The sequence below is a fragment of the Rhopilema esculentum genome, chromosome 16, assembly GCF_057945365.1.
Source record: "Rhopilema esculentum isolate cy_ngs chromosome 16, ASM5794536v1, whole genome shotgun sequence".
NCBI lineage: Eukaryota > Metazoa > Cnidaria > Scyphozoa > Rhizostomeae > Rhizostomatidae > Rhopilema > Rhopilema esculentum.
In genome coordinates this window covers 15111848-15129075 of record NC_142830.1, presented here as the reverse complement: position 1 = coordinate 15129075, position 17228 = coordinate 15111848, and the positions used below count along the sequence as shown (strand labels likewise).

Below are 17228 nucleotides of genomic sequence, written 5' to 3'. Positions count from 1 at the left end.
TGGCTCCTTAGGGTATATGGAGAAAAATATTTCATTGTTTATCCTTATTGTTTCAAGGTCTGCTTTATGGTTTGGCTCTTCCCTGCTATTGTTAACGTTAATCAAATTCTTGTTATTTTCTATGGGTGCTTATAAATGTGTTTGGTTAGCGAGGAAGCATTTGTTTAGGAGAAGTTATGGTAATCAGAAGGAAGGGAACGATTCTCGGTTTTAGATGAGTCAATAAGCTGATTGGAAAAACATGGTTTTAAGAAAAAAAAATGCAACATTTAGCGTTACAGGAATTGTAATTATACAACTAAAAGGATTATTTGGTTTACGATAAAGATGGTGTCAAATAAATGGAGCAATTCAGTTTTGATGATATGAAATTCGGGTAATTTGGTTGTTTTTACTGTTGTAGTGGATATCGATTTGTTCAAGCTCCAGAATCTTATCTTCGAGCTCCGAAGGAGTTTCTTTGTAAGTTTGGGCAACATCTGTCTCCAAAAAGCTTGCCAAGACATCAGCTGTAGCATTTAAAGTGAGTTGATGATTGTTTATTAAAATTGTTATCTCGCAAGTTAGGGTAAGGGGGCATTTTGCAATTGGGATGCGGCGGGTGCAAGATGGGCACGTTATAAACCTTTCCGTACTTCTAGTTGCTAATTTTCTTGCGCAATTTTTGTTTACACATGTGTTGCTAAGGGAAACTTTGGTAGATATTATTTCTGGACAACAGAGCTTCTTCTCAATTACGGCATCTGACAGGTATATTTCCATGTCGACAGATTCCCAATTGAGGGTTTCTTTGTTGTCAATTTTTGTAATGGTTGTCATTGTCGTTGTTGATAATTTTATGCCACGGTACTGTTTAACAGCAACGTGGCTAATATTTAAAGTGTGAAGTTCCTCTATTTGATCTATTTGTTCATTCCAGAACGAAATCTGAACGTGGCCAGAGTGGTCTAAAAGAACGGCATCCCTCACGAATTTTGGCGGGGATGGTTCATCTAGGGGAATTTGCCTTTTTTCTCCGATCCACTGTAACTGTCCCTGAACAGAATGGAGACCGGAAATTTGTTTTTTCATTTCTTGGACAGTTAGTGGTAACTGTTCGGAACGATTAAAGTTTAATTTCGAGGAACATTTGAGGACATCACTTCCTTGAAAGGAATTGAAGAAGAAGATGCCCTGTCTGCCAGTAGCTATATTTGATAAAGTGACAGGGTCACCTTCGTTTTGTTTTTGGATGAAGACATCGCGGCTTACGTCTTTGTTCCATTTTTTCATTACTCTCACTGCTATCTGTTCTGTTGCGGACACTTTCAATTGAATAGTAAAATAAGGATTTCCTGGAGTTGTGACCTTTTCTTCGGAGACATTAGTTATATATCCTGAATAACCTGTAAATTGAGAGAAACAATCTATAAGTGATTTTATGTTGTAAACGGGTGATGCATCTCAATATTTGGCAAAGTATGTAATATATACTCTTTGTTTTTTATAAGAACCAGTAAATTGAAGTTCAGGCTTGTTAGTCTTGATATTCCGAAAGATCATGACTAGATTGCTTTTAATTTGTTCTTAAAATATTAGATGATAAGTAGTGAAATTGGTAGTTATTGTGCGCAAGGGAAGATATATAGTTAAATTTGCTAATAAAACGAGTGAGCTATCCATTATTTCTGGAAAAGTTTGAAAAGTGACCGACAAAAAACTGTTCGTTTTTGAGATGAGATTTGTAAGGTGTTTTAAAATGCCTTGAACTTGGTCTGGGGCTCTTGTTCAACATCCTAATATGATGTTTAGTTGTTCTACACCCCTTATTGATACTAATACAGAAGCTATGAATAATCAAAATGATCAGGGAATATATGAACGAGTTGTCATGGGTCATCGAAATGGTAGATTGGAGCACTCTTCGGGAAATGGGTTATTTTAGATTGAAAATTGTTTATGTAGATTAAAGCCATTTCCAAGAGCAGTCGTGGAATTATGGTGCTCGAGGTCGTTCTGTTTTCAATTAACAAAGAGTTAAAGGGAAAACAAGATTTTCTTATTATAAACATTTTCTTCTATGACAAGTTCTTGAAATCATCAAATAAGTTTTAAAATAGCGATACCTGAAAACGGAATCAAACGAATCCGTTTTTACCTTGTGTTCACACTACTCTGCTATGAAAACGGAAAACGGTAATGAAAACGGATAGTTTCAAATACGGTGCTTATTGAATACGCTCCGTTTTCAGTGTGAACGCGAAAAACGGAGACATTTGAATACGCTAACAACGGCAACAAAGTACGTGCTTTCTAGCACACGAAATCTAAAAAATTTTGAAATTGAGAATTCACAATGGACTGGTAGCTGTTACAACAAAGTTTTTCACGATTTGCTTTTTATTTAATTTCACTTATAATGATGACAATTTGTTGAGGATTCGTGAACGCGTCTTTCCAAAAATGAGGTTACCATCAGCGTTTTTGTTGGAGTAGTGTGAACAGTTATCGTATTCAAATCGTGTTCAGTTGAAAACGGAAGACTGTTAGCGTTTTCATCAACAAAAATGGAGCGAAACGAATACGGAGTAGTGTAAATGTAGCCAGTTGTTCTAAGGCAAGCGGCGGTAGAGTTTGTGAACGTATGTTTTGTTTAGAGCAATAATCCTTATTTGAAGTAAATAGAATGAAATGGTAACGAGACTGGCTGTGGTTAATTTGTTTAAAATTTCATACGCAATAGTGTTACGTTGAGAGGGCCGACGTCACCGGGGAAGGGGATAGGGGCCATGGCCCCGGAATTTTGACAGAGCGAGTAATTTCGAAAGTGCAATAAAATGTGAAAGGGCTCCCTATTTTCGCTAGCGTTGCCCCCGATTGACAAATTCGTGGCGTGGACCCTGATTGAAGGTAGATATTTTGATTGTATCTGTTGAGTGTTTAGAATGTACAGCAATGTTTGAGGTAGACAATTTCAAGGAAACCCATTATTAACTAAGATAAGTAAAAATGTAAAAAATAACGAAGAGCACTTACTTTGGTTGGGAGGAAACTGGAGTGGGCTTGTAGTACTGCTTGGAAGAAACTTTTTCTTTTGCGGTGGTGAACTCATGTTGACTAGAAATATAAAATTTTGATAATAATCAATGAGAGAAGACGAGTATTTGTTAAAAGTGATTTTCGAAAGGTGTTGTAATCATAGGTGTAGTGCAGGGGTGCTGAGTTCCTTTGTTAAAGCCTGAAATTTGCTAAAATTCTACTTTTGTTATTGTTTTTAAGAACATAATGTGCATGAGCTCTCCTTGTTACGTTGATAGCACTACACCATTGCTAGTAACTATGTTATCATAATTTAGGATCGGAAACTTTAATAAAATTGTGAGTGCTGTTTGTATTAAAATTATGTAAATCAATTTGCATTAAAATTTAGAAACCGCACGGAATTGTCTAAATTGTAAAAAATGGGATATAAGTTCTGAATCGATGGATTTGACAGACAGCGGGGATAGCAGTGGCAGACGAGAATAAGCGACAGTTACTTCGTAGGAGCAAAGTCATTCATGCAGAAAGGTCAAAGTTTGATATAAAATGGTAGTACAATATGGAGGACACTTACCTCGGGCAAATTGAGTTTGAACTGTCTTTCGTTATTGGCGACTTCGTGAGACTTGCAACGATGCGAATGATTGTTTGGGTTGGAAAGATCTCAGTTTATATAGAGATAGGCGGTATTAATAATTACAATTGGTTTGTTGATGATGTTATAAATTGTGTTGAACATTGCAACATCAAGGAAGAATTCAAGGTACTTTTCGCTGTAGATGGAGATATTTTCAGATTATTTTTAGACAGTCTAATGAGATTCGGTGTTCTATAATTGGTAAAGATGTAGAGTTTTTGGTGCTTATAATCTATATTTAGGCTAATGTATGAGAAGATTTTAAGGAAATGTCTTTTTAGTAAGGATCAGTCATAATTAACTGTAAAATGAAGCTGGTAGTAAATATCTAATTTTGATAATGGATTGTCAAGATGGACTTGTAAAGCATAATTATGTTTTAATTGTCCAGTAATTAATGTACTGTGGATAGATATTAATTATCATGTGTGGAATATCTAAATTTTAGTGGCAGCTTCAATGTGAATTTTAATTGAAATCCAGGTATGTTGTTTTAGAAAACGGAGGAACAATGATTGAAAATATGAGAACTCATGATCTGTATGCTAAAGGAATAACTAATTTCTAGGCTCTTAATTCATTACCTTACCAAATCTGCTAAGATGATAAAAGAGTTTTTGTAAACTTACAGTTTATACCCTAGTTACTTTTGGTTAGAACTTTTCGAATTTCCATTTAGATATGAATTTTCAGATCAATTAGAATGAAGATGAATGAGACTGTATATATGTGTGACATACCATTAATGAAAGTGATAAAATATAGGTAACTACAGGTATCTTGGTATATACTGTATATATATAATCAGTGATGTAAGAATTTCTAAAGTTTCAAAACCAAGTTGAATGGTTATTAGATATTCAGTGTTTTGGAGAACATTGTTTATAAATATTCTAAGGCTTTTGTCATTTTTTACTTGAAAGAGTAGACATTTTTTTCAACAACAGAGGCAAATAGTTTAAAAATTTTTACCTTTGTTGGTGAATTGCTTACTGGTCATTCAACAGCATCATCTCGTTTCTAGTTGACTGGTGGTTCATTTCTTTATTATTGTAGCTTTTGGAACTAATACTTAAAGCATGCATAAATTGCCTTGTGGTCAGTGTAGTAAGATTCGATGACACCACAGTTTGTTACCATTTCAGGAATATTTGTATATATATGGTCAATTATTGAGCAGTTATCAGTTGTGTATTTGTTGATCAATTGAGTATATCCTTTTGTATCTACCATGTATGAACTGAGGTGATGTGCTTCTGAAGAGAGTGTCAAAAGATTAACATTAAAATCACCTAGAATTATAAGTGGATATTCTTTGTGTTTGAGAATGGTGTTATGCAAATCTTCTATAGCTTCTGTCAATTGTGTAACTGATGCATACATTTTTGAACGATAAAGGCAAACAATGTAGAAATTCTTACCTTCATTAGTTAAATGAGTGATTGATAATTCAATGCCATTTCTGTTGAAATGAGAAATTGATGCAGGCAAGCTTTCGTTAACATAAACTGCTAACCCATATGGTGTTCTTTGGTTTGTTGTTGAGTAGTGGTCATTTCTAAATAATTTGAACTTGGGAAAGTTGTATTGATTATTTTGGTCATGTGGAATTAAAGCTGTTTCTGCAATGTTGATTATGTCAGCAGATTGAATGTTATAATCACAAGCAATATCTTTGATATGTAGATGAAGTGATCTTGCATTCTGGAAAACAACTTTTAACACATTTTGGTCTTCAATGTCAAAAAGCTGGAAAGGAATCTTTACAGAAGCTTCTTTTCTCAACCGTCTCATTTCTGATTTGACTTTTTCCATTGCTGCAATTTTACTAGCATTTAAGTTAAAGATATCAAGATTTTGAAGACTTGTTACTCTGCTCATTCCAACATAATGCATATGTTCTCTGGTATTAGTTGGAAAATCAATGGCTACCTTGGATAAAGTATCCCCTTGTGAACGATGAATTGTCTTTGCAGCTGCTGGTCGTAATGGAAATTGCCTTCTTAAAATATGAACTTCTGATTTGCTAGAAATATTGAATTGTCTAGTTACTTCTAATATTGGTGTCCATGTTGTGTCTACCTTTTTGTTGTAAAGGTAATGATACTGATTACGGCGATTTTTCCCAATTTGCTCATGAAAGAATGAAACCCATATTATGCTTGGTCTTTGTGATGCAATAATACGATAGTCAATAAGTTCTATTCTGCACTCAACTCCATTACTTATTCCATCAAGTACATCAACATTTGTACTTATGTCATACTTTAAAGATACAGCAATTTTTACCACTGTTGAAAGTCCAACTGTTTTGCTTGCATCATTTGGAATCTTGGTTAGCATCTTCTGTTTAAGTTTATCTGAAATGTCACCAACAACTATGTCAATTGCACTAATCTGACACTTAGAAAACTGGCATGTTTCAAAAACAATTTGGTTGTAATTGTCAACTGCTTTATTAGTGGTAAATAAAAAAGTTTTATCTGTTGATGTTGAAATGGTCTGATGAGGAGAAACAAGCCTTGTTTTTAAAATAGTCAAATCTTCTGCTGTATGGTTTCCTTCTCGAATTCTATTAAGTATTTGTGCAAATACTTTGTCATCTTTTTGTCTCATAATCTGTGTTAATTCATAAAGAAGAAAGTTATTTTGCCATATATTTCTTGCCAATGGACCATATGCTTGGGAGGTATTTTCAAAGATCCATTTGTCAAATACAGGTTGTAGTTGAAAAAGATCACCAATAGCAATGACACTTACATTTCCAAATAGTTCATTTGTTCCCATAATTTGTTGTAAACGGAGGTTAATAAAATTAAACATTCCACAACCAACCATAGATATTTCATCAATAAGAATTATTTTTAATGCTCTGAGCTGTGATCGAATTGTATTCAATCTGTCAGTGTCAAGTGGACAGTAAGAAAATCCTCTGTTAGCTGGAATCTTTAGTGCTGAGTGAATCGTATTTCCTCGAATATTATAAGCAGCTTTTCCAGTAGGTGCTAGTTTTAGGACTTTGATCTCATCTGGATTAGAACCTGGCTCATGGTTGTAGTATCGTATTAAACATTCATAAATAGCATTTGTTACTCTGGTCTTGCCTACTCCAGCTCCACCACTTAGAAATAATGTAAGTTGTTCATCAGTTGTCTTTACTTTATGTAATATGTGATAGAAGAATTCTTTCTGCTCTTTATTTAGTGACTGTAGAAGCTCTCTATATGATACATCATCTAATGTATACATTTGTGTAATGCCATGATCTTGATTGCGTGGATAGATTCCCATATCACTTATTAAGTCATACTGACTATGAAGTCTTTCTGTTCCAGGGTCAAAGCATCCATGTAATTCACTTAGACTAGCATGAATACTTTCATCAATTTCGTTAAGATGTTGAGTTCCAGGGGCAATATTATATGAATTTCCATCAGTAGTTGAATCAGCAACTTGATCAATAATGGAAGTGTTTTGTTCATATTCCTTTTTAATGGTTGCAATGTTCTCTTTAACTGTATTGTATTTGTCCTCATATGAATTATAAACATCACAAAGTTTATTTTCTGATCTCCAGGCGGTATATAACATGAGCTGTTCACGATAATAATTTTCTGGGTCAGTTTTCTCATTGTATCGGACACTGCGAATAACTCTAGCTTTCTTTCTTCTCACTAATTTCATTTTAGGTTTCAAACCAGGCTCTTTTTGTTCACTGTCACTGTCAGAGATATCATCATCATTATGTTCATCATAACCTTTGTTATTGAATTTTGTAACTTTCACATTGTTGTACCATGCTGCAAATTCAGCTAGACATATATTTTCTAAAGATTTTGGCCTTCTTTGATATCTTTTAATGAGATTATCACATTCAATGTCACATGAATCATCAGGTAATTCCATAATTTGGTTTCTATTTTTTACAAGAAATGTTCTGTCATCAATATTTGCAGTGTTTATAAACTGAAATTCTCTTGAAGCTCTTCGTAAAGGCATTTGTAAAACTAAATAGACTGCTTCTTGGGCACTTATCTCAACAGCATTTAAAAATTTGTTCCCAATATGTCTAATCTGATCTTTGATATCTTTGTTACCAGACTTTGCTTCTTTACAAGCTTTTTCAAGAAGTTGACTCATACCTCTTTGACCTTTCATCATATATGATAACACATACATTGCACAACTATATGGGTCAATGATATACTGAATATCCATGTTTGCTTGCCATGCTTTTAATAAATGAGTGCTGTAGTTATTTACACGTATAGATGTAGCATCTCTCTGCAGTAATACAGTTACCCTTTTGAGGTCTGATCTTAAAGCAAGAATGTATTCATCAAAAGAAATGGATAAATTTTCTAAAATCTCATCAAATGTGATGTCTTGTCCATATTTCATTAACTGAAGATAGTTCTTTATTTTCTTGCAATTTTCTTTTGCAGTCTTCAATTTGCTGTCAGGTATTTCATCATTGTCAAGAGGCTTTAGTATTTTTGTAACTGGCATTGGAGGAAGTGGAAAATTAAATCTGCAACTTTTTTGATTCTTCAGTTTACATGTCTTTGAATGATTATGAATCTGATAATTGACAAGTTCTTCAAGTTCATCTCCTTTTTTGCTATCACAACTTACATATTTGTCAATGAACTTTTCTACATGGTGATCAAGATCATGTCCATATCTAGGTGAATTCTTTATCCAAAACAATGCATGTATATGAGGTGAACCTCTTTGTTGAAATTCAATTCGGTAAAAAAAATCAATGATTTCCCCAATTGGATGTGCTTCACTTTTTAGGAATTTATTGATAAATATATGCACCATGTGGTCAAAATGTCTTGCACAAGTGACTGGGTCTTTTTGAATCAGTTCTGATTTTTTCTGCCAAGTCATATTATCTAATTGCTCTTTACTATAATCAGTTTTTTCTAAAAGTCGTCCTAGAAGTGCTAACAAATGATGCCATTTTGTATCAGCAGCAGAAAATGAGCAAAACCATGTAGGAAATCCTAGCTGTCTTATCATAGCAAACAAATCTTTTTTGCATTTTTCAAAGTAGGCTGGAGAACCTCTTAGATTTCTAAATACTCTGAATCCCTCATCTAAGTTTACAATGCTTTTTACAGATTCTTCAGATTTGAAATCTTTTGCAGTATATATTTTGCCTTTTTTCTTACATTTCCTCAAAGATATTGTTGCCGTATCTTGTATGTTTTTGATCTGAAGTTTTTTCAATTTGTAAAATATATTTGGTACTGATTGTGCAACTCTTCGGTCTTTAGATCTAAGCTCCCATTTACAAATATCACTATAATGTACTGGTACTAATCTTTCTTCATCACTGCATCGCTTTTTGCCACAATAAATTGTTGGAAAGGATAGATATTCTGAATTTTTATCAGTAAAAATTCCCAACGGTGCATTACCTTCACCTGGTGCTATTGTTAATAACTTGTCTGCAAAGCTTTCAGCATCAGAGTGTTCTAATAATGTATCAGTTGTACCTGATGGTTGTTCTTCTATCTCATTCCACTCTTCATCACTATCATTAAAATCATTAGAACCATTTTCGTTCATATTTGATTCATTTTCATTATTGATTGACTGGGTATCTCTTTCATTTTCTATTACTACATGGCCATCATTTTCATCATTATATAACTCGTACCTTTGTGGATTCAATTCAGATATATGATCCAACCACTTATCTGAAATTTGTACACCTTCTTCTTTATACAATTCACTTGTTTCAGTAAGAAAATGTGCTGCGTACATCACATTATATGGTCTTACTGTTTGATACATGTAGTATCCTTTGTATGACTTCCGTCGTTTAAACTTTATAGCAACAGTCTGTGATTCATTTATTGGCCTTGGAATCAAGCTTACCATAGTATTAACATCAGTAGGAACATTTACTACATTTCCATGTATACTTAACTGGCGTCCTCTTGGTAACTCTCGTATTTGCATGAAGGGTATACGTGGTGCTATAAGTCTTTCTTCTAATGAATTTAAATTTAAAAAATTTGGTTTTTCAGGAAATGACATTCCATTAGCCTTAGAGCAAGTTGGAATCTTATTCTGTCGTAAATTATTATGACATGTTCTGCAGATCCATTCTGTTCTATTGTGACTTACAATTCCTGCTATGGCTAGTAAATTGGGATTATTTGTAAATTGATATGTATTTGGATTATAAGCGAGTATTGAGGATCTATACCACAGTTGGTCACAACATATGCAAGCATATTCTGGTCCTTCTTTCAGCATCATTTGAAATTCATCAATGATTTGTGATATATTCCGTCTTTTTCTATTTGACAGTAAATTGTCTTCATTGGTTTGTTTTGTTTCTTTGGCAGGTTTTCTGAGTTTTTGGCGATATATCTTCTTTGCTTTTCTTGATGTAATTATAAAAGGTAATGGGTGTTGTATCTTGTAGCGGTTTTTGCTTTTTATCAATATTGCTTTGTAATGTTCAGGATCTTTTGATTTATACTTATTTATACTTTTCTTTAAAATTGCCTTGTAATGATTACAATCTTTTGATTTATACTTATTTATAATCTTCTTTGAAATTGCCTTGTAATGATTAAGATCTTTTGCTTTGTACTTGTTTATACTTTTCTTTGAAATTGCCTTGTAATGATTAGGATCTTTTGCTTTGTACTTGTTTATACTTTTCTTTGAAATTGCCTTGTAATGATTAGGATCTTTTGCTTTGTACTTGTTTATACTTTTCTTTGAAATTGCCTTGTAATGATTAGGATCTTTTGCTTTGTACTTGTTTATACTTTTCTTTGAAATTGCCTTGTAATGATTAGGATCTTTTGCTTTGTACTTGTTTATACTTTTCTTTGAAATTGCCTTGTAATGATTAGGATCTTTTGCTTTGTACTTGTTTATACTTTTCTTTGAAATTGCCTTGTAATGATTAGGATGTTTTGATTTATACTTATTTATAATCTTCTTTGAAATTGCCTTGTAATGGTTAAGGTGCCTTGCTTTGTAATGAGCTATACATCTCTTTGAAATTTCCTTATGACGCTCAGACTCATTTGATTTTTCTCTTTTCTTCTTTCTTGATATTTCTTTTAACTGAACATGATTATTTTCTTCATTTTGAACTTTGGTTGCTTTCACCTGTTCCATGTCATGATTATAAATCAACGATGATTTTTCAGTTGATTTTATTATAACATTACTCCTTATTGCTCCAAAAACATTTTCGTTTGCAACTAGTTTCTCTCTCTTCATTTTCTCCCTATAATTTTTCATATAAGAATTTCTTCTTTTCCGTTTTGAATCAAGACTGTCGTTAAGAATGTTGTTTGTATCGTTAAATATTACAGCAGCATTTTCTGACACTTGCAATGGCATAACCAAAGGAATTGTTGAAACGTAGTGAACCTCATCAATATGCCCTATAGTTATTGATGTAGCTCTATTCAAGGTGTTTATTGGACTAACAATAGTATATGGCGCAAAGTTTTCACTTGATTCAACAATGTTTATAACAATATTAAAGGCATCAGATACAGCTTGAACTATCAAACCATCAGACCATGTTCCTATAGTTGCCATACTATTTAGATAACCAATCCAAGAAGTATGTAAGTTAGCTTCAATGAATCTTTCAGGATGCTCAGTCAAATATTGTACACCTCTATTTCTAATATAAGCATGATATAAAGGATCACCGTATAACTGATGTGAAACAGCTCTAAAGAAACAATCTCCGCCACCACCTACGTCTAAATGTTGTAATCCAATGCTAGATAATCTTTGCTTGAAATTCAGATTTGATCTACTGAGGGCGGTTTCTTTACTATTTAATTCAATGATATTTGTGACAGATTCAGGCCCAGGATTAGTTTCAATATCACCAGAGAGTATAATCAATATTAAATTTATCGAGAAAGATTCATTACATAATATGTAAACTAATGCACTCAAAAATTGAAGTATATAAATGTGACAATTCTTCTTAAATACATTTATTTGTTGAATAAACTGTTTAACTATTTCTTTTTTCTTTGAATAAGAATGATAATTTTGAACAAATAACTTCTGATTCTTTTCATAACTTGCATAGATAATGCTAGCAATCTCACATTTTGCCTCCTTGGGGCTGTCAACCCCGTTAAGGCGGGCCTTGTGAGTAAAGGCCGTGGCGATGCAGGAGTCTCTCCTCATCCCCTCACATTTTGCCTCAGTAAGGGTCCAGACCTTTCGAAAAAGGATCTGAACCCCGACGAGGTTGACCTTGTGAGTTAAGGCCGTCCCAATATTGTAAATATTCCACATTTCGTTCTAAAACAGTTCAAAATTACTAACCACTTCGCCTCTGGACATGTTTCTTTTCAAGTGAATCAAAATCTCTACTGCGCCACAGTTCTGGCATTAAAAGTGATAGTTAAGAACGTGAATGACCCTCTGACCAACACTACATAAACCCAACCTCAAGATTCTGACCTCTGTGATCTTTGTGACCCTTGTTTATTGATGCAATGGAATATATACTACGTAAGAACTATCTGATCAAAGCAATGCTTTAGCGTAAGTCCAATCAAACTAAAGTGATTTTGAAATATAAACTTCATTCAGTGTCGTCGGAATAAAATTCATATTTGCCGACTACCCATTCCATTCCTCCCTATCCAGTTCACTAATTTACACTAGGACAAGTTATAGATTGCGCTGATTTCGTCGATCTTCACGGAGAAGGAGAATTCGATGCGTCCCTAACGATCATTAATGACCCGCACTGACAAAACGGTTACAACATAATGAACTTGCGGCAGAGCAATTACTTGATTAGAAAGGGGAATCTTTCGTTCGCAATTGTCAGCAGCCAAGCTTTTATTTCGTAAAATTCCTACCTGTGAGTGCAAAAGTTCTTGGAACACAGCAATTCAACTGTTTCATTAAGAAATTTAGTCACACATCGGGTCTGAAGAATTTTGAATGAATGATATGCTTTATGAGAATGCGACTCACAGATTTAAAATACCTAAAAAACGGCGGCACAAGCTATGACGCAGCAAGTTGACAGAACTCATTTATTGGGGCTCTGTGAGTGGAACCTAACTGGGATTTTGTTTTTTGATTTGACGAAGGACATTTTTCGCTTGATAACATAACACGAATAATTAATCTTATTCGCATGCTTTACCAAAATGCATTTCGCATATTTACAGTTTCTTGATAAACGGCGGGGACTGCTATGACGCGGTAATTTTACAAACCCAGGTCTTTGGATTCCACTATCAACCTTTGCAGGAGGAGAAATCGATACGTGCCTAACGATTCCTAAGGACCCGCGCTGACAAAACGGCTCTAGCATAATGATCTCATGGCAGTGCAATTACTTTATTACGAAGGGGAATCTTTTGTACGTAATTGTGAGCATCCAAACTTTTAATTTCGTAAACTTCCTAGTTGCGAGTGCAAAGATTTCTTCAACTCGGCAATTCAACTATTTGATGAAGAAATGTAGTCACAGACCCCAAACAATATATTTTCCACGACTCATTCATGAAAGCTAATTCTTGCAGAAACTCGTGAAATCGCATATTCCCGCACTTTCTTTTTGTATCCTACATAGCAAATTGCAAATAATAGGTCTAATTACGTTGACGCTTGACAAGATGAAAGCATCATTCTCGATTACGAGAAGTTTCTGATCTATTCTGGCTACCGTTCAACATGCACGTGCAGAACCAATTTTAACTGCATAACGTCACGAGCAAAACTAAAGGTGATTGGTCGAATCTAAGAGGATGACCACAAAGGGGATCTCAGGCTAGCAGCCGAACCCAATTTAATAGCACGATTATCGACCTAAGTGTCGATTAGCGAACCTCAATTGCCCACTTAATCGGGAAACTCACGATTCTCGATTGTTCGTTTGGGAAAATTGGGAAAATCCTTTGATTCTGGCATTCTATGCCTGCATTGTTTCGATTGTCTCCCGCCTTTGAATTCGGCTTCTATGTTACCATTGTTGAACTCATCAAAATGCCGATCCATTGTTACACAATTGGCAACAATTCTACATATATATATATATATATATATATATATATATCTATATATATGGATGCCCATCGAGCCGAGCAAAATCCCCCCTTCATGTACTCATTCTTCGTACATAAAAAGGAGATAAAAATGCATTGCACATTATTGCCACGTAAACTGTGTAAACTGCACAGGAAATCACTGGGAAAAATACTTGGGAACCAAAGTTTGGTACGCCCCTTTATGGGAAGTATGGTCAGGTTCGCCGCTGACCAGCGAACAATTGTCAAAACCATTTTTCAGGGAATTTTAATGTGAGGTCAAGCTTTTGATTTTAGGAAAAGGTGACGAAGGTCAATTGCATTAAACAAATAAAAGTCACCATTCTGGAGAAGCCGAGAGGGGCAATCGTTCCCGTAGTTATTATGTTAAATATGGTCCCGGGAAGCTTTAACGTTGTTGACATAGCTACTGAAAAGACATAATATCTTAATTTTTAATCAAATGGTATCTATGCTGAGATTGGCCATAGTCTTCTTCAATTCGTGGATTAATTTCAATTTTCTCAAAACTAAGCATTGTAATGATAAGAATACATCGAAACAAAGCTCAAATCACAAAGCCAAGAACCATCTATAGATTACCAGGAAATAAGAAAGAAAGCATCAAGGTCAGGACATGTCATTTAGAAGTGCAAATCTTTCAGGCTTTTCTTACAGTTAACAAATTACCGCTTGCAGTGTTTTGTGACAACTTTGAGGCAACCTGATGTTCTTATTGTCCTATCTGATTTTGACGTTTCTTCTGGTACATTAATCAAATTTGCTAGTGAAATATCCATTATAGCGCTTGCTTTGACAACAAAACAAAGCTCAAAGCTCAGTACCTAAATTTATTTTTACAATTTCAACTCGTATCATGACTATACCTCTAACACAAGCTTTCTGATGTACCCTGTTTAGAGTTTAAGATAAGTTTTTAAACATGAAGTATCTGTTCCCCCCAAGTCTCATGAAAGATTGAAAATGTTGACACCTTTGATTTCAAAAGGATCGAGCATGTGAAGGCTGCAAACTTTTGCATTGACTCGTGAAAGCTGCAAGCAGGACTAAAATCAGCATCAGCATTGATTTTAATCGTCTATGAGTGAAATATAACTCCTAGCCAGAAATAGTTTGTGCAGTCAAGATATGTAACAAAACACATACTAATACCCAATAGCAACCACACGTACGTTGTATAAATATCAAAGACTCCAGACAAGATTCTTGCGGTGCTCCGCATGATACAAATCAGCATTGCTGCTGTCAATGAGCTTAAGAAGATGGTTTCAAACAGCTCCATTCTTTTAAGTAACATTGCACGACTCTACTCTTACAATAAGATTCTACTTTTTGAAAAGGCTTTTTGTGGATCAGCGAGAGTGCTTGTCCTCTATTTACCACGTTCAACGTTAATGTAACAAATATATGCATGAGAGCAAACGTAACACTCTACTTGCCACTTCTGCTTTTCCTGTGTGGAATTTTCCTCCTAAAACGACTTTATTAGGGCAAATAACTTTTTCTACTTTTTTGAGTAGTTTCTAACAAGTCTTGAATTAATTAATTAGGTATGAACAAATTAGGTTAGTCCTTTATACATGTTGTGTTCCTCAATTTATGCCCTTTTCTCAAATTAGCTATCTTTTCGATATTTTTACAAAAAAGTGAAATGAAGCCAATTTTCAGCAACTTGTGTAGCCCATGACATTTTCCATTGCGACATTCTTGTTTTCCGATTCAATTTAGCCATGATTCGTGATATTTCAACAAAAACTGACTTTCCTCAATAAACGAGGAAGCATTCAGCTCGCCTGAAAAGTACAATTGTAAAAATGAATCAATTATGCAAATATGATTTTCTTTATGTTAAATGTATTTTTATCCCAGTTGGTTCCCGAATACACTAGCCACACTACTTGCCGTACAATACTCCAATTAGTAGTGTTATTTCGGTTTTGATATGAGAGCTCTTTTTTTATTAAACGGATTTTCCCTTGATGATTTCTTTGATCAAGTATATCAGATTATGGTAAAGACGATCTGGGGACCATCAATGACAACTGAAGTGTGTGGATATATATGTGTTTTATATAAGAACTACATTTCATTTGAAAATTATAGGTATTTGGGTAGCAGTTGGTAATACCTTGATAGAGCCTTAATAGCACCATCTGTTCTCGCAATTTTTAGAATATCATAAACGAATAAAATTATTTGCCTATTATTCGAATATCATTGTTTGCAGCAGAGCTGGGAGTGGGCTCCAGCCTCCCAGAGCTGGGAGTGGGCTCCAGCCTCTCAGAAGAACACAGATTATTGTTTATTGAGCGAAATTGTGTAGGGGAAAAGCCATGCTTAAACTCTAGTGACAGACGTTGGGGAAAGTAGGGATGATGTTGCATTGATTGGTAGAACTTTACTTCCTGAACAGAAATGTGCGTCTTCCTTATTTTGAGTGTTTTAAGTAGGCCATGTTTTTTACACAGCAAAAATGAATACATTCTAATGATACAGAAAGTGATTTACTAAATAAAAGCAAATAATAAACAAATAATAGAAATATGCGTAAATAAGTTGGTAAAAAGGTCAAATAAAATATCAGTTTGCTTTCTTTTATTTCATATTCTGTTTTCAAAAATAAAACGGCAAAAACGGCAAATAACGATAAAAAACAGATGAAAACCACTCTGCTTACAAAAATAACTGCGATCAGCATAAGTCAACTTGCACTTGACACCATGACTTAGTGGCTGAGTTTTGTTGCAATAACACAGAAAAACGTAGTTTGGTTCAAACCCGGCTACCAGAGATTTGTTTCTTTCAAAGAAAATGATGATAATTTATCAAAAAAATCATTTTGCTCCAGATTTTTTTGGGGGGGGGGGGGGTCCAGTCCCCCCTGTCCCCCCCGGGATTTACGGCCCTGTCTGTTCTTTATTTGTGTTAGTTTTCTTTGCATACTTCTGTGCATATTTCTGTGCAATTTTTTCAACAAAAATATTTCATCAAAAAATAAAACACACCATTCATTTCCCACAGGTATATGACAAAATAAACCATTAATTCAGATTCCACAAGCATATTATCAGCCTATTCATTTGCGATTTAATTGTCAAAATATTTCATGAATTTTTGCAATTTTTTTTCAATGTCATTTCATTCAAAGAAACAAGTTAAAGTTTAAAATACAAAATACGTGTTAAAGAAAAGGTACAATACAATTTTTTTAAAATCTATCTTCATTACAATAATTATATACTAACAGCTTGATATTATAATGTTAAATTGTTGTTTAGGACCCTTAGAAAAAACTCTAAAGAGAGCTATCGAGCTAAGACCCCCAAATTCATTAAACATTGCTTATTAAGTAACAACAGCATAAATTAAAAAGCGTGAAAAACAGAATACGGCGAAAAAAATCTGTTCTGCTACTCTAGAAGGATCTCGTTGTGGTTGTCATTCGTTACTTATTATAGTTCTTTGTAAGGCGGAGATTCTTT

The 17228-nt window shown here is 34.2% G+C and overlaps 2 protein-coding genes across 2 annotated transcripts; both read right to left on the bottom strand.

Annotated features, from left to right (window-relative positions):
- Nucleotides 1-351: 351 nt before the first annotated feature.
- On the bottom strand, nt 352-4728 carry LOC135687745 (uncharacterized). Its single transcript, XM_089112871.1, has 4 exons — nt 4631-4728; nt 3596-3794; nt 3016-3096; nt 352-1385 (listed from the first exon to the last, which is right to left on the bottom strand). Exons 3-4 carry the CDS (start codon nt 3089-3091, stop codon nt 352-354), a joined length of 1110 nt encoding a protein of 369 aa, XP_088968997.1. The 5' UTR covers nt 3092-3096; nt 3596-3794; nt 4631-4728.
- LOC148958389 (uncharacterized) lies at nt 4724-12539 on the bottom strand. Its single transcript, XM_089112962.1, has one exon. The coding sequence runs from the start codon at nt 11969-11971 to the stop codon at nt 4724-4726; it is 7248 nt and encodes a 2415-aa protein (XP_088969088.1). The 5' UTR covers nt 11972-12539.
- Between the last annotated feature and the right edge of the window lie 4689 nt (nt 12540-17228).

What these genes read in the sequence shown, in the direction of transcription:
- LOC135687745 (XM_089112871.1), bottom strand. Translation starts at nt 3,091, where the DNA reads ATGAGTTCACCACCGCAAAAGAAAAAGTTTCTTCCAAGCAGTACTACA. An exon ending in CCAGTTTCCTCCCAACCAAA is followed by an intron (nt 1,386 to 3,015) that starts GTAAGTGCTCTT and finishes CTCAATTTACAG; the next exon opens with GTTATTCAGGATATATAACT.
- LOC148958389 (XM_089112962.1), bottom strand. Translation starts at nt 11,971, where the DNA reads ATGTGGAATATTTACAATATTGGGACGGCCTTAACTCACAAGGTCAAC.